At 38.2% G+C, this 25,039-nt stretch overlaps 1 protein-coding gene across 1 annotated transcript; it reads left to right on the forward strand.

Annotated features, from left to right (window-relative positions):
* Positions 1 to 16,624: 16,624 nt before the first annotated feature.
* LOC115725004 (G-type lectin S-receptor-like serine/threonine-protein kinase SD1-1) lies at positions 16,625 to 20,126 on the forward strand. The gene is made up of 7 exons (XM_030654401.2): positions 16,625 to 17,953; positions 18,209 to 18,328; positions 18,430 to 18,656; positions 18,774 to 18,984; positions 19,116 to 19,353; positions 19,464 to 19,614; positions 19,703 to 20,126. Exons 1-7 carry the CDS (start codon positions 16,687 to 16,689, stop codon positions 20,000 to 20,002), a joined length of 2,514 nt encoding a protein of 837 aa, XP_030510261.2. The 5' UTR covers positions 16,625 to 16,686; the 3' UTR covers positions 20,003 to 20,126.
* Positions 20,127 to 25,039: the final 4,913 nt, after the last annotated feature.

Genomic DNA, 25,039 nt, shown 5'->3' on the forward strand with positions numbered 1-25,039 from the left:
TTGGGAACCCGGTCGAGAGGAGGAGCCAAGCGGCTGCCGGGAGATCCCTTCGCATTGGGAGTCCGGTTGAGAAGAGGGCTCCCAGGCCAAGGCCTATCGTCCAAGTGCCGAATACAGGGGCTCCTAACGCCAGCACTTCCGGCTCTGGTAAGTCTCCTTTAGCAATACATTATGTCCCTCCTGTTAGCGAATATGCTAGCCTTAGGCCTGTAGGGTTCGATGAACGTCTCCTTAGGTTTAGGATGCCTTCGACCCGGTGGGGGGATCATGCCAAGGATTATTATTTCTCCAACTTAGGAGATTATCTAGGCTGGTCCCGGATGGGTTCTAGACCTCCGGAGCCTGTTCCCTTGGATCCTTCGGCCTATCTTTCTTCTAGCTGGTTCTGGCCCTCGGACAGCTATCTCGGGGATGATGCAGCCAGTATTAAGATTCAAGACTTTGCTAGGGCCGAATTAGAGAGTTAGGGTAGGACTAGCTTGATTGCTTTCTTAAGTGTTTACTGCTTTCACAGATATTCTAACACTTACTCTTTTCTCTAGTTGCAGCAGCTAATCCCATGGAGGTAATTTTGGCCACCCTTGCTGGAGCTCACACTCCTGATGCTCCCCTTCCTCCAACTTCTTCCCAGATGGTTACCCCTGTGAAGGCTTCTTCCAGTGCCCCTCCAGACACTATTGACTTAGTGGATGAGGAGGAGGTACTTCCTGAGGAAGCTAAAGAAGGTCAAGAAGAGCAATGGTTTCTTCCTGAGGAAGTTGAAGAAAGTGAAGAAGAGCAAGAGGTTGCTCTGATCCGCAAACGCAAAGGCAAGATGGTAGTTGAGGAGACATCTAAGCGGCCGCGGAGAGTGGACACTCCAGCCCCGAGCCATGATTCCGGGATCCCTCACGAGGCGGAGGAATTTACAGTGCCTCCCAACATAGTGCTGACTCCGGTTCCCGGAGATGAGGGGAGGCAGGAGCTTCGGATAGCCAAGCACAATTACGCCATGGATGAGTACTCCCGGGGGTATGCTGAGGTGGAGGCCTTGAGGAGGGTTTTACAAGATGAAATGCAAAATACCCTTAATGATCAGAACTACCAGAACCCGTGGGATCTAAACCTGGACCCCCTGTCGGACTGGTTTAATCGTTTCCTCGGGCCTACCTTGGCTCCTTTTGCCGTGGAGATGACCGGCGAGTTTGTCTCCCAGCTAACCCGGTGCGCACCTAAGCGATTCGCTGCTTGTGCATCCTTGAACTCCGTCTTTCAAGTTCAGGATCTCAGCCACTCCTTGACCGTGGTAAGTATTCCGTAGTTTACTTTTTCCCTCATTATTTTTCTTAAGGACTTTACTCACTCTTGCATCCTTTTCCAGCTTGCTGCAGAGGCCGGCCGCCTTTCCAAGAACCTAATCAATCACGGCTTCATCTTGTCCGAATTTGGGGACATAGACGAAGTCGTGAAGACCCTGCAGGACCTGTCTGCTAAAAGGTAGACGTTCCAAGAGGAGGCTGTGCGGCAGGAGGCCCTTGCTAAGGTCAAGTTCGAGGAAGAGGCTAAGCAAAGGGAAGCCCAAGCGGAGGCAATGATCCGAGAGGAAGTCCTTCGGAGGGACAGGCTGGAAGCCAAGCACCGGGAAGCACTGAGGGCAGAGGGCGAGGCTGTTGCCAAGGCTAGGCAAGAGCTCCGGGAGGCTAGGGAGGCCTTAGACGAAATGGCTGCCAAGGTGAAATCCTTAGAGGAATTGCGCCAGGCGGACTTGGAGTCCAGGGCAAACTTGGTCGTGGAGCTGAAGGAGCTCAAGGATTTTAAAGACCAAGCCTTGAAGAAGGCTAAGAAAGATGAGCTCCTTTCTCCCGTCTCTTGCAGCCGGTGCATTAAGCGCTTCGACGATGGCGTTTATATGGCCTGGTCAACAAATGGCCAGAACATCAAGCTCGAATTCTACCCATAACCCGCGGAGATGATTGCTAAATTCTGGGAGAAGAAGAAGAAGCTTGACGCCATGCTGGAGGCTCGCATTGGTCCTCGCCTTCCTCCTCGAATTGACTAGGCCGTTTTGAATACAACCCAGATTTTTCTTATCTTTTTTTTTTTATTTACAGCTAATTCTCTTTTATTTAAGACAATCTTTATTTACATAGCTGTTTTATTTTTTTTAAGGGGAAACAATGGTTAAGGCCTGTTCCCGGGCCCTTTGTATATATTTATAGCTATTTTTTGACCTGCCCTTAGGGCTAGGATTTTTATATATATATGATCCTTCTTGATGCACATATTTTCCTTTTTTGGACCTGCCCTTTGGGTCAGGATGTTTATACATATGCTTTTTTCGTGCGTACTCTTTTTTTTTTTTTGGACCTGCCCTTTGGGTCAGGATGTTTTACTTTTGGCCTGTCTTTCGTGTGTTCGTGTGGTATGCCCTAGTACCCCCCCTGAGTGGCATAGAAACTTTGTTTTTAAGGCACTCAGTTTTATTTAAAATACAGAGACTGCATACACTTAGACGGTACAAACCCTTTAAACAAAGCCTAAGTTACACTTTTGGACTATTGGTAATATTTTCTGAGGTGATCGGCGTTCCAGGCCCTTGGCACAATGGTTCCATCCATCCTTTTTAGCTTATAAGTGCCTGAACCGATTTTGTCCTCGATTTCATATGGTCCTTCCCAATTTGGCCCAAGTACCCCCACTCCGGGTTCTTGGGTGGCTGGGAAGACACTTCTTAAGACCAAATTTTTCGTTTTTAACTTTAGAGTTAAAATCTTTGGTCACCTTCTTTTGATAAGCTGCCATCCGTATTTGTGACTCGTCCCGGAGCTCTTCCACTTGATCCAGGGCTTCTTCCAGTAAAGCTTGGTTTGTAGCTGGATCGTAAGTCGTTCTATTGTGGGACGGGAATAACGTTTCTACCTGGACCATCGCTTCACAATCGTACGCCATTGAAAAAGGCTAGTGGCCGGTCGTGGTTCTGGGGGTCGTCCGGTAGGCCCATAACACTCTTGGCAACTCTTCGGGCCAGTTGTTTTTGCAGGCTAGCAGCTTTTTCTTTAGGGTGACCTTTAGGATTTTATTGACTGCTTCTGCTTGTCCGTTCGTTTGCGGCCTTGCCACCGCGGAGAAGCTTTTTACTACTCCGTGTTGGTTGCAGAAGTCAGTAAACTCTTCGCAATCAAATTGCTTTCCATTGTCAGAGACTATTTTGTGAGGCAAGCCATATCGACACACTATGTTTTTGATAACAAACTCTAGTGCTTTTTTAGCAGTTATAGTCTTCATAGGCTCAGCCTCCGTCCATTTGGTGAAGTAGTCTACTGCCACTATTGCATACTTTACTCCTCCCTTTCTTGTTGGCAGGGATTCGATAAGATCTATTCCCCAGACCGCGAAGGGCCAGGGACTAGTCATCAGGGTAATTTCATTGGGAGGAGCTCTCGGTATGTTTGCGAACCTTTGGCACGAATCACATTTTTGGACATAGTCTATGCAATCTTTTTTCATTGTTGGCCAGAAGTATCCCTGTCTCAATATTTTCTTTGAGAGACTGGGTCCTCCTGTATGATCTCCACAGAACCCTTCGTGGACCTCCAGCATAATTTGTCTAGCTTCAGGGTCCGATACACACCTTAAATAAGGCATGCTGAGTCCTCTTCGGTAGAGAATTTGATCCATCATTACATAACGATGAGCCTGATACTGAATCTTTCTAGACAGTGCCCTTTCTTGGGGCAACTCACCTTTCGTTATGTATTCTATGATGGGGACCATCCAGTTGGGTTCTTGCCCAACCGTTATTATGGCCTCTTTTACTTTGATGCTTGGCTCTGCCAAGCGTTCCACGGGTACCACCCCCAGCCCTTCGATTTCACTATCTGAAGCTAACTTGGCCAGACAGTCCACGTGAGCGTTCTTTTCCCGGGGGATTCTTTCTACTTTGTAGTCCGTGAACTCGTGGAGCAGCTCCCAGACTATTGTTACATATGCGGCCATTCGCTCGCCGCGTGTTTGATACTCTCCCGATATCTGATTTACGACCAGCTGGGAGTCGCTGTAGACTTCTACTCTTTTGGCTCCTACAGCCTTCGCTAATCTCAGCCCTGCTATCAAGGCATCATATTCGGCCTCGTTGTTTGAAGCTGAGAAGTCGAACCGTAGGGCTGCCTGGAGTCGAAGTCCGATCGGGGATATCATCGCAACCCTCGCTCCGGATCCATTTTCATTGGAGGCTCCGTCCATAAACACTCTCCATGTGGGGATCGATGGTATCGGCGCATTCGCGGTTGCCTCGGCTTCATTGCATTCGGTGATAAAGTCTGCAAAGGCTTGGCCTTTTATGGAGATGCGGGGGATGTAGTGTAAGTCGAATTGACTTAACTCCATTGCCCATTTGAGGAGCCTTCCGGACGCTTCTGGCTTTTGTAGGACTTGTCGAAGTGGGTGATTGGTCAGCACCTTAATTGGATGCGCTTGGAAATACGGCCTTAACTTTCTTGAGGCCATTAGGAGGCAAAAAACTAGTTTTTTGATGATGGGGTACCGCGTCTCCGCCCCTATCATGCGCTTGCTGACGTAGTACACGAGATGTTGGGTTTTCTCTTCTTCCCGGACTAGGGCAGCGCTGACCGCGTGCTCGGAGACGGCCAGATATAGGAACAGGTCTTCTCCGAGAACGGGTTTTGACAGGATCGGAGGCTTGACCATGTATTCTTTCAACTTTTTGAATGCCTCCTTGCACTCGTCCGACCATTCAAATTTTTGGCACTTCTTCAATATGTTGAAGAAGGGGATGCACTTATCTGTGGACCGGGAGATAAAACGGCTCAGGGCAGCAACCTTTTTGGTTAGGCTTGTTGGGTTTTATGCCCTAAATAAAACTCATTTCAATATAATCAGATTTACTTATTAATATAGATCAGAAATAACATTTAATGTTGCATGGTTCACATGATTTATTTCATGATTATATGTACATAATGTATAAATTCATCTGAAACCCTTTTCACATACTTGATCATGTTTATTGTGCCGTCAACACATTGGAAAGTAAACATGACTATGTGAATAAAGTTTCCTAGATTTATCAGACACAGGGTTTTACTGATATGATAATCTACAACAAGAGTTTACTTGTATTTGGAGAAATACTATGTTCTTTCCAGAACATAGGTTAAAGTAAAGCTCAGGTTAGATGCATGGAGTATGCATCGGAAGGGACCGATATTGAACTTTGACTTAGATTTAATTAAACTTACCGTAAAATCTATTCAAGTCAATATCGCCTAGTTGATCCTAGATCAAATGATCTTAATCCTGTTATGATTAGGCTCAATCTTGAAAGGCTATTCGTGTTCCTTGAATTGTTAGTTAAGCCTACTTTTAGGTCAGGGTGATACGTACTTTTTGGGAACACGGTAGTGCAATTGAGTGGGAGCGCTAGCATAAACATGGAATCTATAGCTTCTATCTGGCGAATAGAGAGCAAAGGATGATCACTTTCAAGCTTGACCAAACGAAAATAAATGGTGGAGATCTCATTTCACATAAGCTGAAATATCATTTATACGGGGTCAAGTGTTTTAAGGATAAAATACATAGTAGGGTGTTACGGTAATTTAATCCCTTTACTGTGTAGATCATTCATATCAAGGATAATTGATCGCATTAGGATTATAACAATGGATAACTAATGATGTGTCTATATGGTGGAACATATAGTGCATTCTATATACCGAGAGTGCAATTCTAAGTTCTATTCGTGGATTCAACGAAGAATTAATAAGTTAGTGAATTTTAGTACTAAATTCTTGATCTACTTATTGGAAGCTCAGTTATATAGACCCATGGTCCCCCCACTAGTTGAGATAATATTGCTTGTAAGACTCATGTAATTGGTTTTGATTAATCAATTATAATTCACGAATTAGACTATGTCTATTTGTGAAATTTTCACTAAGTAAGGTCGAAATTGTAAAGAAAGAGTTTATAGGGGCATATTTGTTAATTATGATACTTTGTATGGTTCAATTAATAAATATGATAAATGACAATATTATTTAATAATTATTTATAGTTATTAAATAGTTAGAATTGGCATTTAAATGGTTGAATTAGGAAATTGGCATTTTTGAGAAAATCAGATAGAAAAGGTGTTAAAATTGCAAAATTGCAAAACCCAAGGCCCAATCCACTAAGGCATGGCCGGCCACCTTTTTTTGTGTATTTTAAGTTGATTTTTTCATTATTTTAATGCCATATAATTCAAATCTAACCCTAGTGGAATGCTATAAATAGATAGTGAAGGCTTCAGAAAAATAAGACTTTTCTTGACACTTTCTGAATCAGAAAAACCTGAGCCTCCACTCTCTCTTCTCTAGCCGCCACTCTCTCTCTTCCTTCTTCCTTTGAATTTCGAAATTACCTTAGTGATTAGAGTAGTGCCCACACACATCAAGCAATACCTCAATCATAGTGAGGAAGATCGTGAAGAAAGATCATCAGCAAAAGGAGATTCAGCATCAAGGATTCAGAGAAAGAGATCCAGGTTCAGATCTTGATAATACTCTGCTACAGAAAGGAATCAAGGGTTAGAGATCTGAACAGAAGGAGTCATTTAATTCCGCTGCACCCAATGTAAGGTTTCTTAAACTTTATATGTGTTTAATTTATCGTTTTAGAAAGTTCTTATTTAGGATGTTAATAAACATACTTGTGAGTAGATCTAAGATCCTGGTAAAATAATATCCAACAAGGCTCTGCACGTCTTTATGCTTCTTGGGGAATGGCATGCTCAGGAGAGCTTGAATCTTTTCTGGGTTTGCCTCAATCCCCCTTTGGCTGACGATGAAGCCCAGGAACTTTCCCGATTTGACCCCAAAGGTGCATTTCTTTGGGTTGAGCTTCATTCCGTATCTCCGGACTACTTCAAAACACTCTTCTAAGTCGTCTGCATGGCTATTGCATGCTTTAGACTTGACTAGCATATCGTCCACGTACACCTCCATGTTTCGCCCTAAGAGGCCTTTGAACATCCGGTTGACCATTCTTTGGTAGGTCGCACCAGCGTTCTTCAGTCCGTACGACATGACCAGGTAGCAGTATACCCCCTTATCGGTCTTGAAGCTAGTGCACTCTTGGTCTGCCGTGTGCATCTTTATTTGGTTGTACTCGGCGTAGGCGTCCATGAAGGACAGTAGCTTGAATCTGGAAGTGGCGTCTACCATCTGGTCGAACTTGGGTAGCGGGAAGCAGTCCTTCGGACAAGCTTTGTTTAGATCAGTAAAATCTATACAAACTCGCTAAGTCCCGTTCGGCTTTGGCACCGGGACCGAATTGGCTAGCCATTCCGGGTAGTACACGTCGCGGATCATGCTGTTTCTCAAAAGCTTGTCCACCTCTTTCTCTAGGGCCTCCGCCTTTACTGACTCGAGGGGGCGTCACTTTTGTTTGGCGGCATGTCCGGGTTGACGTTGAGGACGTGGGTGATGACGTGGGGACTAATGCCAGTCATGTCCTCTTGGCGCCATGCAAAAATGTCGATGGCGCCCTTCAGTGTTTTTATTATTTTTTCTTTTTCCTCCGGATCTAGGCTCTTTCCTAGCCGGAGTACTTTGGTGGAGTCGAGGTCGCACAATGATATCTCCTCGACATCCTCCATTGGTTCTACAATTTTTTCAGACCCCACTCGGGGATCCAACTCATCTTCTTCAGCCATTTCTGGCTCAATGGTTTCCCGGACCATCAGTACGGGCAGGTGGGTTGCAACGTTGTAACATTGCCTTGCCTCCCCCTGATTTCCTCTCACCGTTCCTATTCCCGCTTCTTGGGTAGGGAACTTTAAGCACAGGTGTCGTATGGACGTGACTGCGCCGAAATCAACAAGGGCTGGTCGGGCGAGGATCGCGTTGTAAGCGGCCGGGCAGTCTACCACCACAAAAGTGCAGTATTTGAATGTGCTTTGGGGGGTGTCCGGGCACAAGGTGATAGGAAGTCTCACTTTCCCCATTGGGATGAGCGTCGTTCCGTTAAACCCTGTGAGTTGGGAACCACTGGGTGAGAGGTCTCGGTCCGTCTGACCTATTGCAGTGAAGGCCTCCTTGAAAAGTAGATTCACAAAACTTCCGTTGTCAATTAAGACTCTGGCCACCACTTTATTGGCGATGGGGGTCTCTATGACCAACATATCATGGTGGGGAAAACGCACCGTCTTGGCGTCTTCTTCCGTGAACGTGATGGGTTGATCCATCAGCCGGGGCCTTTGAGCTGGGAGTTGAGTAACCTCCCAAACCTCATTGTGCTTCACGGCCCCCGCATACCGCTTCAATTCCTTGCGAGTAGTTCCTCCAATATGGGGTCCTCCTGAGATCATGGCTACTCTCCCATTGGGTCTGGGTGGCAGACCGGGAATATGCTGGGCATCTCCGGTAGGAGCAACTGGAGCCAATACTCCTGCTGCACCCCCTGGTGCTCCCTGCGGCACAACCCCTGTCGCCTGACCCGGATTAAGGTGAGGCAGCCGATTCTTGATCCACTCATAGAGGTGCCCCAATCGGATTAGGTTTTCAATCTCATCCTTGAGATTTTTGCATTCATTGGTGATGTGCCCAATGTCGTTGTGGTACTCACATCTTTTGTTGGAGTCCCTCCGGGAGCTATCCTTGTATAAGGGAGGTGGTCTCCGGTAGTGCGTATTTTGCCTAGTAGTAAAGTACACACGCTCTTGGCAGTCTGTCAACTCCGTGTACTGGGTGTACTGCAGAGCGTATCCCCTTTTTTGTCGTTTCTCCTCCGTCCGGGTGCTGCCTTTGGAGGATCGTTTACTCCTCAAGCCCTGGGAAGGACCTGCCAAGCTGGCGGTTGGAGCGGAGTGCGATGGAGCTTGTCCATTTATGCCAGAGGGATTTCCAAAATGGAACGATGCGGGGGCCAAGGCCTGGCCCTGACTGTATCCGGGAGTAGCAGAGAATTGTATGCCGCTCATAGGTGGAGCTGCGGTCGGGACAGTACCCGACGGCGGGGCTCCGGGCATATACCCTGCTATCTCGGTGGGATAGTATCCTCCATAGGCCACTATTTGGGCCTCTTCAAGGTTGATGTATTTTTGGACTCTTTTCTGGAAGTCGTGAAGGTTTGCGGCTCCTTCCTGTTGTAGTTCGTTCTAGAAGGGGTTCCCTGTACGGATGCCTGCCTGGAGAACGGCAAGCTGTTGTCCGTCATCAACTTTCTTGGTCTTCGAGGCTTCCTCTCGGAACCTCTTTATGTAGTTTTTCAAGGTCTCTGTAGGCAGTTGTTTGATATTAGTCAAGGCACTGACTTCTAGGTTGACCTTTCTTGCGGCGACAAACTGTCTCCAGAAGTTGGTCTGTAACTTATTCCAACAGCCCACGGATCCTGGTTCCAGCTTCTTGAACCATTCCTCCGCGGACCCGCTTAGAGTAAGCGGGAAGCACAGACATTTTGCGTCATTGCTGACTCTCATGACCGTCATGACACGGTTAAACCGCGACAAGTGGTCGCTTGGATCGGAGTTCTCGGTGTAAGCTGCCATTTCGGGCATCTTAAAGTTCTTGGGGAGCTCTGCTTCCAGGATGTGCTTAGCACACGGCTCCCGGTCCTCACAGTCTGAGTCGGAGTCGTCCCCTTTCTGTCTCCGGGAGACTCGGGCGATATCTTTTCGGAGTATGGCAAGTTCTGCCATGATTCCTTCATTTAACGTTCCCGTGGAGACCGCAGGCCCGTATTTCTTTTGGTCAAGGTGATCCCGGAGGTCACCTTGATTCCCATTGATTTGATTTCTCAAATCTACGGGAGGACATCTCTGTCCTCTTCTCCCTCTACCTCCGGGCTCCTAGTGCACGGAAACACTTTTTCGGTCCTCTCGATCCTGAGGGCCAAGACTCCCTTTTTGGAGTTTGCCCCTCTGCGGACCTTTCCCTTTCGGGAAATCAGAGCGGACCTTTCGCAGATCCTGTGCCTTTTTCTTTCTTCCAGGGGTAGAGGTAGGATTTTTCTTTTGGTTCCCTTCAGCGGGATACCTTATAGAGCTAGGTTCCCTAGACTTTTATTGTTGGGTACTAGGCGAGGATTCCTCTGGTTCCTTGCCAAGTCCAGCAGTCATTGCCTTGGGATGCACGTGGATGCCAGGCGCCTCCATGGCTTTTTGCATGGCCAGCATTGCCTCTTGCATTTTTCAGTTTTGTGCTTTTTGGGTTGCGATCTCAGCTTCATGATCGACAGCCTTTTGTCTTAGAAGCACCAGCTCTAAGTAACTACCCTCATCGTAGGCGTACTCATCGAGGTTCCCCTCGTAATCATCATCAAGAATTCCTTCTTCTTCCTCGGAGCCCTCAGCTGCTCTTGAGGCTACGTCTTCCTCATTCGGGTCTTGAGCGTCTTCTAGAGGGCGAGGTTGATGAGTGCTTCTAGTTTCCACCATTGTTGTAATGTAAAGTGTGTTTAGAGAAGCTTTCTTCAACTCTCAATGAAAGCACCAAAATGTTGACCGAGATTTTCGACAACCAATGAAATAATAGAAGATTAAAGAGCTGTAAGAAATTAAGAGAAGGATTTTTACGTGGTTGGGGCGTTAATGAGCCTTAGTCCACGAGTCTGTATATTTATGAGTGTATTAAATACAGAGAATGTTCTTGGTGAGTATTTACTCTTCTTGCACTTATGCAACCCAAAATTCTCGACCCCCTTTAATGAGCTTTGAGGGGGTATTTATAGTGTTTTTGGTGGGGTGATTCCCAGGATTATAGTACATGTATTTCTGTAAATATCCATAAAGTTGGGTATTCGCAATGAATATACCATGGGTAATGCATGGTCAAATCCCTAGGTGCTGTAGGGCTTTTATGTGGAATGTCCTTATTGCCTTTTTACTGACGTGACTCTTCGCAGTGTAGCCGTCAATAGACTTAAGCGATCATAGCTTCCTAGGTGCAGATTGGGGGGTTGTGTCGTCAGACTTTATTGCGTGTGGCAGTCCCAACACGTTTCCTCCCATGCGGCATTAAATGCGAGATGACTGCTCAGGGGAAGCCTAGCACCTCGCGGAGATGCTTTGATGTTTACTTAGACCTCCGGGAGCATAGAGGACTCCGGAGGCCTTCTCCGGGAGGCAGGTCCCGGAAGACGCCTTTCTTCATCAAGACTTAGCAATTAATTTAAATGTTAAGATCTTTCAGTCCACGTGTCCCTATCCGGTTGGTCCACGTATATTGGGCAAAATCAGGGGCAACAAGATCTATTGACAATTGGACTATGATTAAAATCAGATCATTGGATCTGTCAACAAGTTAATCATAACAATTTAGATCAAATAAATAATAGGTTTGTAAAAAAAAAATTGAATACATAATAATATAATCAAACAATACAAACAATAATAACTGATCTGGAATATCTGGAAAGTAAGCTAAAATATCTCAATTTTAAAATTTAAAATATAATTAAATTTTAAAATAAATATCTTAACTAGAATTCAAATTTAGGTTGTTAGAGAATATTTGAAAAAATTCAAAATTCAACAAACTCCTAAATTTCTTAAATTCTAACAAAAAATTAAAAATATCTAACCAATTTTTCAAATATCAAGTTTATTCAAAATTTAAATTTATTTAAAATTTCTAATAAGATAATATAATATAATATCTTGAATTTTAAATTTAGATATTTTATTATATTTTGAGTCTTATAATTTAATAAATTTAAATATTACATAAATAAACAAATTGAAAAATAAGATATTTTATATGGTTAGAAAAAAAAAGATAATAAGTTTGAAAAATTTATGGTTTGAAACCCTAAAATATCTATTCAAACTAAACTAACCAATTTTTCAAATCTTCATGTTATTTTTTTGCCAAAATATAATTTTAATAAAAAAAATGTCTAATAAGATAAAATTTTAAACCTAACATATTCCTAATCTTATAATTTTAATTAATAAAATATATTTTGAAAATAACAAATTTGAAAAAAAATATGATATGGTTAGCAAATTTTGAAATTAGTACAAGATTATTTTTAAAAGATAATATTTTAATATCAAAGTAAGATCATTTAAAAAATAATATCTGATCTTATAATTAAAATAAATAAAATAATCTAAAATTTCAAAAATAACCATGAGGCTCCTTTGTGAGAAATCAAATTTTCAAAATTCAAAGCCTACTAATATCAGAAACTAATTTTAATTAATTAAAAAATTAATAAAAATTAATTTTATTCTGACAATTAGATTTTTAATTGAAAATTTAGATTCTACACAAAATTCTACCAAAAATTGGCTTTTGTTTCAATGAAAAACGATTTTTGGATCAAAAGTTATGACGAAAACAAGATTGAGGCACAGGGGTATGTATTGCATACCCCTGCGCGCGCGGATGCAAGAAAAACGCCCAGGAAAGAGGCTCCAAGCAGCCTCATTTGACCCAGCATCCGCGCGCGCGTGCATTCAAATCCTGATATTTTCGTTCAACTTCAAAAAATCATAACTAATTCATAAAAAATCCAAATTAGGTTCTGTAAAAGCCTAAATTTATTAATTTTTTGTCTAATTTCCAGAAAAAATAATTCCAGATCGAAATAAAAAATATTTCAGTAACATATATTGCGATTTCTAAACTATCATCAAATAAGCACATGAACCACATGAAACCATCCAAATCAACATATAACATCGTTTTAATTCATATTTCATGAGAGTAAATCATTACCATGGCTCTGATACCAGTTGTTGGATATATTTTACCAGGATCTAGATTTACTAACAAGTATGTTTCATTAACATCCTAATATGAATTCTAAAACAATGAAATAAACACATATAAAGTTTAGGAAACCTTCATTAACTTCCGTTCAGATATCTAGCCCTTGATTCCTTTCTGTAGCAGAGCATTATCAATATCTGAACCTGGATCTCTTTCTCTCCTTCCTTTGATGCTGATTCTCCTTCTTGTTGGATGGTTTTCCACAGTCTTACACACTATGATTGAGATACCACTTGATGTGTGTGGGCACTCACTCATTCACTCAAGGAATTCGAAATTTAGAGAAGAAAAGAGAAGAGGGAAGTGGCGGCTAGAAAAATTTCTGTGAAGGAATGAGATGTATCATCTTTTCCTGAAGCCATCACTACCTATTTATAGGTAACCACCTAGGTTTAAGTTAGAATTATTTGGCATTAAAATAATGAAAAAATAAATGATAAAACCCTATAAGTGTGGCCGCCCATGGGCTTGGATAATGGGCCTCACTTATGCAATTTTGCTGTTTTATCATTTCTGCATCTGATTTTGTCAAAAACGCCAATTTTCAAATTCAACCATTTAAATGCCAATTCTAATTATTTAATAACTAAAATTAATTATTAAATAATATTATCATTTAATATATTTATTAATTAGACATATAAAGTCTCTTAATTAATAAATAAACCTAGAATCTCTTTTCTTTACAATTTCGCCCTTGCTTAGTGAAAATTTACAAAATAGACATAGTCTAACTTTAGAATTATAATTGATTAATCAAAATCAATTAACTGAGTCTTACAAGCAGTATGGTCTCAACTAGTATGGGGACCATGGGTCTATATATCCGAGCTTCCAATAAGTAGATCAAGAATTTATATCTTAAATTCATTGACTTATTAATTCTTCGTTGAATCCACGCATAGAACTTAGAATTGCACTCTCAGTATATAGAACGCTCTATATGTTCTACGATATAGACACGTCATTAGTTATCCATTGTTATAACCCTAATGTGATCAATGAACCTCTATATAGATGATTTACACTGTAAAGGGATTAAATTACCGTAACACCCTACAATGTATTTTATCCTTAAAACACTTAACCCTGTATAAATGATATTTCAGCTAAGTGAAATGAGATCTCCACCATTTATTTTCGTTTGGTTAAGCTCGAAGGAAATCATCCTTTACTTTCTAATCGCCAGATAGAAGCTATAGATTCCATATTTATGTTAGCGCTCCCACTCAATTGCACTACCATGTTCCCAAAATGTACGTATCACCCTGACCCAAAAGTAGGCTTAACTAACAAATCAAAGAACACGAATAACACTCTTGAGATTGAACCTAATCATATCAGGATTAAGATCATTTGATCTAGGATCAACAGGTGATATTGAATTGAATAGATATTACGGTAAATTCTAATATATCTAATCAAAGTTCAATATCGGTCCCTTCCGATGTATACTCCATACATCCGATGCTAGTAAACTTTGCCAATGTCCTGGAAAGGACATAACACTTATCCAAGGTGTAAGAATACCTATCACTGATTATACCATGTCAGTCGAAATCCAGTGTTCTGACAAATCAGGGAATAAACTTTCGAACATATAATTAAGATTATATTCCACTGTGTTGACAACACTATAATCATTAACAACTTGATATGTTCTGGACTTAAATAGAATTCATACATTATGTACATATAATCATGAAATAAATCATGTGAACCATGCAACATTAAATGTTATTTCTGATCTATATTAATAAGTAAATCTGATTATATTGAAATGAGTTTTATTTAGGGCATAAATCCCAACAAGCAGATGCCCCCTCAAGATTTGCTGGGCTTGGAACGAATGCCCTGACAAATTGAGCTGGGGTGGTGGTGGAGAATAGGCTTTGTTGACTGTTGCTAGTTCATTGGATGCTCCTCCAACTCCTGAACCAGATGCATGAGAAGTACCACACTCGTTTCTCTATTGAGATCTAATTTCTTGGAAGATTTCATTCATCTGTTCTTGTTGCTGTCTATTCTGTTCCTCGTACTCATAAAGTCACGTCTCGAGCGCAACTGAGATAATGCTTTGGAGAATGTTCAAGATGTTCAGGGGCTTCATCTTTATATTTGTAGATAAGTTGGCTGGTCAATTTTGTTCTCCAACTCTTGAGTAACTCTCTAGCTGTTTTTAGAAGCCTTAGTTCCCCCCCCCCCCCCAATATCAAATGAAATCTGCGACAATTAAAATTTAATTAAATATGAAAATTATATGTACTTAAATATGACTAACACTTAAAGTTATCTCAATGTAATTTCATAGTCTATCTTTATGGAATTTCGGCACTTTACGCCAATCATTATACTCTAAAGGGATGTTTCAACACACATATGCACCAATCGTGCTCACTTTTATGTCCCCCGACTCATTAATGGGTGTTGTGGATTTTTACACGCAAGTATACGTATCAATTTCAAGTAATTACTCACACAGTGTTGGGATTTTATGTCTTAAATAAAACTTATTTCAATATAATCTTATTTGTTATCAATAGAAGATTTGAAGTTATTTATGTTTACGTGTAATTATTCATGTTTATGGTTTAATATACAATTTATGTTAAATCTATAACATATAGTTATTCACAATTACAGTGATGTCAACACGGTGGAAGACAATTGTGATTATATGCTTCAAAAGTTAATGTCCCGTATGATTTATCAGTGCACTGGATTTACACGTATGTGATAGTCAGCGATAAAGCTTACTTACACCTTGGATAAGTGTTATGTTCTTTCTAGGACATTGGCAAGCATACTGAGATTGGTTGTCATATTTTACTTGTCCCCATCTCAAGTTGGGCACTATCACTTTGCCTTTATTCCTTCTTCATTGTAGCTTGTTGACTTTTTTTTAGTAAGTCACGTACGATTTCTCATTTTTATTTTCTTTTAGGTAAACTCTCGACACTTTTTGCAACAACATCATGAGTTTAAGGGAGGATGTTAAATAATTAATTAAGATTATTTAAGTCTTTTCAATTATTTTAGTTTTTTTTTATGTTAGTTGCCTATATAAGATATTCTTATTAGTTGTATTATTTATTACTTTTGACAATCTCTCTATTTTATCTGCATCTTAATTCGTTACTTGCTATTCTCCTCAAATAATTATTAAAGACCACTAACAATGACATCAATATTGCAACAAATGGAATAGGGTAACCGAGGAGAGAATTTCATTTTTAAATGTTTCATATCAAAATGCAAAATTACTTTCAATGTACAGAAATTAAAATTAAACCATTAATAAAATATTATACATCTCTTTCCATATCATTTTAAAGAACAGGTTAGTAGTGAACAAAACCATTAATAAAACAACAATATTATTATTAGGTACTTTAAAGTGACCTAACACCATACCGTTATAAATGGTTAGCAGTTTTTTATATTATTTATTAAATTAAAAAATATAATTAATATTAAATTATACCAATAATAATTTGACTACTAGTGGTGCCTCTTATTACTTTTTATTTACTAGTGATACATTTTAGTATATATAATTTCAATAATGTACTACAAAATTATAAATAAAAAAACTGCAAGTGTTCTTAATTTAAAATATTTTTCTAAGTTGTAAAAATCCTTTATTAATAGTAGACATCAATAATGTATATACTTTTGCTGTAATCTTTCTACGTGCTAATAATATTTTTTATACGACGAACTCAAACTCAGAATTTATTTATCTTTAATTAAGAAAACAATTTTTTAGTGGAATATAATATTGGAGTAGGACAAATTCATAATATGATATTTTATTTCTTTTTGAACCAATTTAAGAACATGAATTTCTTGAAAATGATCAATCCAATTCTCTCTAATTCATAACAAGTACATACCAATTGTGTAATTTTTTTTTTTAAAAAAAACAATGAAGCGTAGATGGAAAAGTAACCATTTGTTTCTTCTTCCATGCTTTGTTTTGCTTTGGTTATTCAACGTTCACCTCCCATCACATGCTGCAGACACTCTCACAGCTGGTGAAATCATGAGAGACTGGCAATTCTTGGAGTCTCCAAACAAAATATTTCGTTTACTGTTCTTTGTTCCTACTTTATCAAATAAGCGTTATTTGGGTATTCAGCACATGTTGTACCCTTTTGATGCGAAGTTTGTTTGGGTCGCCAACCGAGAAAAACCCTTGATGGATACCTCTGGATATGTAAATATAAATATAGAAGGGAACTTGGTGATGAATAGCAACAACACAACTTCCTTCATTATAAACTCTAGCAAACCAGCCACCAGTTCTTCTAATACGAGTCTCAAACTACTCGACTCTGGAAACTTGGTTCTGAAAGCAGGAGAAGAAATCGTGTGGCAAAGTTTCGATTATCCATCGGATACGATTCTACCAGGAATGAAATTTGGCCTTTTTGATTTGAAGCTTAAGGAGCCTAGAAACATAAGCTTCAATTCATGGCAAGGCATAGGGTCTCCATATGGAGGAGCCTTCACTCTTGGTGTCGATCCAAACAACACTCAACAACTTATGATATGGCAAAGAGGGCTTCCCTACTGGCGCAGCGGAAACTGGAATGGGAAGAATTTTAGCTACTTCCCCAATTCGTATTATGATGACACCAATAACATCTTTAAGTTTGACTATATTTCGAATGAAAAGGAGAGCTACTTTACCTATACTACTCTGACTCCATATAACAATTCATATATTGAAATGAATTCTACTGGGGGCGTTTCTTTCTATATTGCTAAACCTGATGCTGCGTCAATTAGCTATGGTTCAGCATGTAATGACATGTCTTTCGGTTCCAAAGGATGTATAAAGCAAAATCATACGGCATGTAGCAGTGGCGAAGATTATTTTTATATGCCTAGGTCTGGGCATATGGACTCGTGGGACTATCCGGAAGATTTCAGTCTCCTGGGTCTTGACGACTGTAGAGCGATATGCAGTAAGAACTGTAAATGTACAGCCTATATGTCTGCAACACCCGATGGAACAGGTTGTTCATTTTCTTATGGAAAATACGTAGCTGAATCATTCTGGGAAACTTTTTACGTTCGGGATAGCGCCTATGACGCAGTAGATGATACAACCAAAAATGCCACCAGAGTTGCACCAAAGAAGTCAGAAAAGAAATTCAAAAGAAACACCCCTGCTCCTATCCTCAAAGGTAAAATGTACATAGTAAATATATACAGAGTTATATACACATATTGTCATGGACCATGTAAGCAAGATTCAACGGATTATGACAGAATAATGAAGGTTATAATTTGTTATTAAACAACTAATAAGATTCAACATTCATTTTGTACCATTACTTTTGTTCGGCATGTAGTTTTACTACTTTAGAAACTTCTCTAGTTATTACAGTACTATTCCTGGCATCCATGACATTTTTTTTTTTTCTTTTGCATGGTTATAGGTGGAACTCCAAGAAAGAGGAAGAACAAAAATATGATTGTAATCCCTTTGGTTTCCATAGCTGTTCTTACACTGGCCTGTTCAGTAGGCTATATAATATGGAAAAAGTTCTATTCCAAAGGTATTTATCATCCTATACCCCTAATCTTGGTGTTCGATGAATAACAGAATAATTGAGCAACAAATTCAAGCGCTTCTTTTATCTATTGAATATATAAGCAGGGAAAGGAGGAAGTAATGGAAAGCAAGTGTGCGGAGACACAGAGAAATATATACATGAATTAGGAACTAGTATGGCAGCCATTGATAAAGGTGATGGACAAAATTTATTACATGGAAAGATCGATCCCGATTTACCTTTGTTCAGTTTTTGTACAATAGAAACAGCTACAGACTTCTTTTCTGAGGCAAATAGACTTGGTCAAGGTGGTTTTGGGCCTGTCTATAAGGTAAAACAAAATCTCATGTGTCATTTATCAAATAGGACACCAACAGTTTTCTTTATATGTTTTGTTCTATTTTTGCTCTTTGAAAAATAAAGTAAAATGATTGGGTGAATACTTTAGGGGGTGTTGGATAATGGTCAAGAAATTGCAGTGAAAAGACTCTCAGTAGGTTCTGGACAAGGACAAGAAGAATTCAAAACGGAAGTTGTGTTGATCTCAAAAGTACAACACAGGAATCTAGTTCGATTGTTGGGTTGTTGCATTAAAGGAGTAGAGAAGATACTTATTTATGAGTATTTGCCCAACAAAAGTTTGGATACTTTCATTTTTGGTTAGTTTTACCTAACATTTCTTGTATCTTTGAGTTCTTTATGATCTTTTGTAATTGTAAGGTCATGTTTCACTGTTTCAATTTTTCATTTGAATTGTTTTTAGTTTACTTAACTCATACTTTTTTGACAGATGAAACTAAACGAATCTTACTCAATTGGAGAATGCGTGTCAATATCATCGAAGGAATTGCTCAAGGACTTCTATATCTCCACAAATATTCTAGACTGAAAATTATCCATAGAGATTTAAAATGCAGCAATATATTGTTGGACAATGACATGAGTCCAAAAATATCAGATTTTGGAACAGCAAAAACATTTGGAGACAATGAATCTGGAGCAAACACATGTCGAATTGTTGGAACATAGTAAGCAAAGCAATTTAATTTATTCTTTGTGTTTCTATTTTTCAATTAACGACTCTTTAACTAATTGCTCTATAAATGAAACATCACTTGCATTTGTGAACTAAACGCAGCGGTTATATGTCTCCTGAGTATGCCATGGACGGTCTTTTTTCTGTGAAATCTGATGTTTTCAGCTTTGGAGTAATGATGCTAGAAATCATTAGTGGAAAGAAATGTTTAGGCTTGTATCATCCAAACCAATCAATAAACCTAGTAGGATATGTAAGTGCTTGAATATCTTAGTTTTTCCAACATATATATATATATATATTTATTGGATAATAACTTGCTCTAAACTTTTAACATATAGGCATGGAATTTGTGGAAAGATGGACAAAGTATTGAGCTACTATTAGATGCAGCATTGGCTGAAACATGCTCAACAACTGAACTTAAGAGGTGTGTTCAAATAGCTCTCTTGTGTGTGCAAGAAAGTGCATCTGACAGGCCAGCCATGTCAGAAATTGTGTCTATGATTGGCAATGACGTGGGAATTCTACCTGGTCCTAAACAACCGGGCTTTTATAGTAATTATTCAGACACTACAGAATCCACTATTCTTACTTATAACTCCATTTCAGCCGATACTACACTTACAAACACATCGTAGCTTTGAAATAACAATTAATATTTGTGTAAATTATTTAGTAGGGCGTGGTTGTCAAGCATTATTGTAAAAGATTGACGATAAGGGAATTAATGTAATAAAAGATAAGCTATTTTGTTCGGTGTTATTTTGGAATTAATAATTATTCAGTATGAATTATTATGCATAATTGAAATGGTATTAGTAGCTTTTGATTAAATTTAGAAAAAATTACTAATTAAAACAGAAACATTAATCTAAAACAAATTGATAAGTACTAGACGTTACTTTACATTTAAATTTCTTATTGCACATGGACGCACTTCTCAAAACAACAACAGTGGAAATTCATTTAGTTCACTTGATCCTATGACTAGATGAATACTTTATTAATCCCTATCATCTTTGACATATTGGAGATATTGTTCAGTCTTAGTTTAGTTTCATATATCTCCTTTTGGTATGGGATAATTTGTAATTTAGTTAATTGCAAAAACAAAGAGCATGGTGATGATGTCTTGGATTTTGCTAGTATAGTGTATTTGTACAGAGAGAGTAATTTTAGTATTATATATGTGAAATGATCTATGACAGAGTTTATGAACATCATCTAGTGTTTCAAATGAAGAGGTTTCTTGTTGATTTGTCTCACAGTTCATGGGACACCAGTAGCTACTTCAATCAACTCAAGACTCTTTGGAATGAGCTCAAAGACTTTGGTCTAATTCGAACATGTTAGTGTGGAGGTAAAAGCTGGGATGAACTTATTTCATAAGTGGAAACTAATGTCAAATTGGTTTATTATGTGAATGAATAGAGTAAATGGCTGGCACACATAATGTTTTTTACACAAATAAATAACTATAAAATGCATTACAAGAGTTTAATACAAACTTTGGTCCATGATTACTCAGTATAAATATAATATGGTTTACCCGTTGACATTTGTTGAGTAGCTGTTTTATACCAAACTTATTCTAAAGATTTTTTATACATACTTGTATAAAATTAAAATTATACCCTCCAATAATAAAAGAATAAAACTAGTCACTTGAGATTTGAGAAACTCATATACAAAGTCAAAACTTCAATCCTTTTTATTCTTAAATGTTTTGCAAGTGGTTATTTTGTCTCTACTGTAATCTTTCTACGTGGTGATACATCTTACTATTATAATTAAGTCAAACCTAAATCTGTGTTTCTATAAGGAAAGAAAGTACATTTGAAGTGCAAAGAATAACGGAGTAGGACACACATACAATGATTTGGTCTTACTTGTTTGTTGCTGATAAACAAGTTTAAGAACACTTCATGAAAATGAATAACTTTCCCTGTTATTGATAACAAAATACATGTCAATTGATAACAAAAATAAAGCCTAGAAATAAGGAACGTACAAATTTGTTTTTCTTCCTTGCCTGGTTTACCTATATGGTTTCCCATCATATGCGGTACATATACTTGATGTTGGTGAAGTCATGAAAGACTAGGATTTCTTAGAGTAAAGTTGTTTCAGCTACATCACGAGCAAGGCCGTCCTAAATATTTTAGAGATCATATTCTAATTTTTAAATTTAAGCCCGTACAAAAAAAATGATAGTGTAAAGTCTTTTTTTGGCAAGTTAGGTGTCAAAATAATTTTTCCATTTATGGTAAGATTGTTGAACTTTTATTTTCGGATCCTTACCTTTTAAATTCGGTCCTTAGTTGCTCTTTTCCTTGTTTGGAAAGTTGCACTTTCAGCTGAACTTTCCTTTGTTGAAAAACTTCTCAAAAGAGAAGGATTTCTCTTTTGGAAAGTTGTCTCTTTTAGGGAAACTTTAATTATTGCCTTTTCCTTTTTAATTTCGATTGTATCTTGATACAATCAGAATATTTAATCTGTTTTTGGCAGGAATCAAGCATTGATAGAAGATCGGACCTGATTTTAGTAAGTTTCCCGTTTCTGGTCAGATCTGCTGCGTCAGCATCCGAATCTGATGTAGCAGATCGTGTTTCTTTTGGAAAGTTTTTGTACAGCTGCTAATTCGAACTTGTGGTTGCCTCTTTGGTTTCTATGTTCTATAAATAGAGCCTAAAGAGCAACCATTCGAATTACCTCTTCCATTATTCATTTTTTGCATTTATCTTTTGAGAGAAGAGAGTGTTTCTTTGTTTTGTGAGAGCCTAGTTGTTCATCTAGGTTCTAGTTGTTCTATTTCTGTTCTTACTCTATCCTAGAGGTTGTGAAGAACTACTTGACTGAACAAGAGATTGGTCTTCGGGAGAAGACTTGATAAAGCCTTACTTCGGGAGGAAGTAAGCACTTGGTCTTTGTTGAAGCCTTACTTCGGGAGGAAGTAAGCACTCACACTTCAAAGACGAAGGGAGTTCGGGCTTGAAGGTGTTTCAAGAAGTCAGATTCATAAAGTGGATTACAAAGGATTGCGGCAATACTTTAGAGGGAGTCTAAACTTGTTTAAGTCAATTGTCTTTGTAATTTTGATACTTTATTAATTGATTTCATTCTCTGGGCGTGGCCCCGTGGACTAGGAGTGTTCGAGAGAACACTGATACCACGTATAAATCTCTTGTGTCAAGTTATTTATTTTTCTGCAAATATTTTATATTCTGCCTGTTCAGTTTTGATGTAGCAGAATTACTTTCTGCTGCTGCAAACGCTTACAGTTTTTATATTTTCTTATATACCACTGACATTTGCAAAAACACGATTTTTCAGATAGAAAATAGAATATGAAAGGTTTGAAAAAAATAAAATAAATAACAACAGTAATAGAATTGAAAATAGGCTTTGAGAATTCAGATGGAAGTGACAAGTCGTTATCCCCTTGAAAAGTTGAGTTTATTAAAAAAATAAAGGAACCTTACAAAAATATTGGGTTTTAGACAAATGTTTACAATTTAATAGTCACACGGGAAAATTATTTTATATTGTTCTGGTTTTTTTTTTTCTTTTATACTGTAAACACCGAATATCAAGAACAATGTCTCCATCTTCCATACCCATGCACATAACTACTACAGCAACACGAACATACCCAGAAAATAATCATTAATTTCGGCGAGATTAAGCAAAAACAGTGAAATCAATGTCAAATAAATAATTTTGGCAAAACAACTGTAAAACAACACTAAAACAAATAAAAAAAGATTAAAAAAAACTAACCATCTTATGCACAGCCTTAACACCATGTGCAATAGCAGCTATATTAACAAGCCCAATCCTAAAAAATCAAAATAAAAAAAACTACTAAAACAAAGCTAAACCAACACAAAATAAATGTAAAAACAATGAAGCAGAAATAACTACTTAGAAAAACATAAAAGAACCACACACCTCAAAACCCTTTCACCAGTGAGCTCATCAAATGAATTTATAGGAGAATTAAAGTAAAAAAAGCACAAAAATAACCATTGAGAAAGAAGAAGAAATATATTTATAGCCTCTATCTTTCACACCTACAAACAGATCCACTACAGCAACACGAGAACACTCAGAAAATAACCATTAATTTTGGCGAGATAGAGCAAGAACAATAAAATCGACCTCAAATAAATAAATCATGAAAAAACAACTGTAAAACAACTCTAAAATAAATAAAAAACAAAAGAAAAGAAGGATTAAAAAAAAAAAAGTAACCATCTTTTGCACAACCTCAATACTAGATACAATAGATGTTATATTTGCAAGCTCAGTTCTGTAAAATCAGAATAAAAAAATCACACACTCTTATTTTTCTGAAAAACGTTACTGAAAATTTCAAAAACTTAAAAAAAATGAAAAGAATATGAAGAAGAAGTACTGGACAAGAAATAAAATAAAATAAACATATATGTTATGTTAGACTATATATATAGTGTATGTAATATAGCATATATAATGATATGAAATGCGGAAAATAAACTGTAATCATATCTATAATATATGCAATGAAAGGATCGATGTACCTCCAGCCATTGATCTTTGAGCTTCAATCCCTGCGATAGCTTCAGTATTGGAGTTCGGGCTTCCTCGCTCTCTCAACTCTCTTTAGATGGAATTTTCTGAATGAATTCAGAATGAGTGAGGAGCTCGGGGACCGAGACCCTATATTTATAGGTGAGATACTCCATCAGTATCTGTGCCACATTAATTGTCAGAATATTTTGACAATTAATTCAGGAAATCAAATCAGGTAATGAATATAGAAATCTGACCATATATAGAATATTACATAATTGATTTTGTCCAGATTTAATGAATATAAAATATTCATTTATCAGAAAATCAATTATTTATTTATTTCCTTAAATAGAAAATCATTTCCTTAATTAGAAAATAATTTCCATAATAAAAATATTCTAATATTCTCCCACTTGGTCAGCATTTAAACTAAAATATTCAAACCCAACGTTCCTCATTATATAATAAACATACGAATCATAGCGACATGTCCTCATTATGAATCGAGTATTATCTTCCATGTATTACAATACATTTATTATATAACAATGTACTTTATGTGGCAATGTACTTAAGTGAATAAACCCTAAACCTTATGTTTATTCAGGTCCTCTGAAATTTTTCTCAAATGTAAAATTAAGATGCGCATAAATATGAGAAAAATCAAAATAAGAGTTTCATTAATAATAACTTTATTTGTACAAATTACATAAGGGAACCAAGTCCCATGTTCTCTACATGATCCTTGAATTTATGAGGTGGCAAGCCTTTTGTCATAGGATCGGCAATCATCAATTCAGTGCTAATGTGTTGAATGACCACTTTATTTTCCTTAACACGTTCTTAAATTGCTAAGTACTTAATGTCGATGTGCTTGCTTCGACTTCCACTTTTGTTGTTCTTAGCCATGAAAACAGCAGCTGAATTGTCACAGAACATCTTTAGCGGCCTTGCAATGGAATCAACCACTCTAAGGCCTGAAATGAAACTCTTTAGCCATACACCATGTGATGTAGCCTCAAAGCAAGAAACGAACTCAGCCTCCATAGTAGAAGTAGCAGTCAAGGTTTGTTTGTTACTCCTCCAGGACACAGCTCCACCAAGAAACATAAACACGT

This window comes from Cannabis sativa, chromosome 6 (assembly GCF_029168945.1).
Source record: "Cannabis sativa cultivar Pink pepper isolate KNU-18-1 chromosome 6, ASM2916894v1, whole genome shotgun sequence".
NCBI lineage: Eukaryota > Viridiplantae > Streptophyta > Magnoliopsida > Rosales > Cannabaceae > Cannabis > Cannabis sativa.

What these genes read in the sequence shown, in the direction of transcription:
- LOC115725004 (XM_030654401.2), top strand. Translation starts at nt 16,687, where the DNA reads ATGAAGCGTAGATGGAAAAGTAACCATTTGTTTCTTCTTCCATGCTTT. An exon ending in TTTGGATACTTTCATTTTTG is followed by an intron (nt 18,985 to 19,115) that starts GTTAGTTTTACC and finishes CTTTTTTGACAG; the next exon opens with ATGAAACTAAACGAATCTTA. An exon ending in TGTCGAATTGTTGGAACATA is followed by an intron (nt 19,354 to 19,463) that starts GTAAGCAAAGCA and finishes AACTAAACGCAG; the next exon opens with CGGTTATATGTCTCCTGAGT.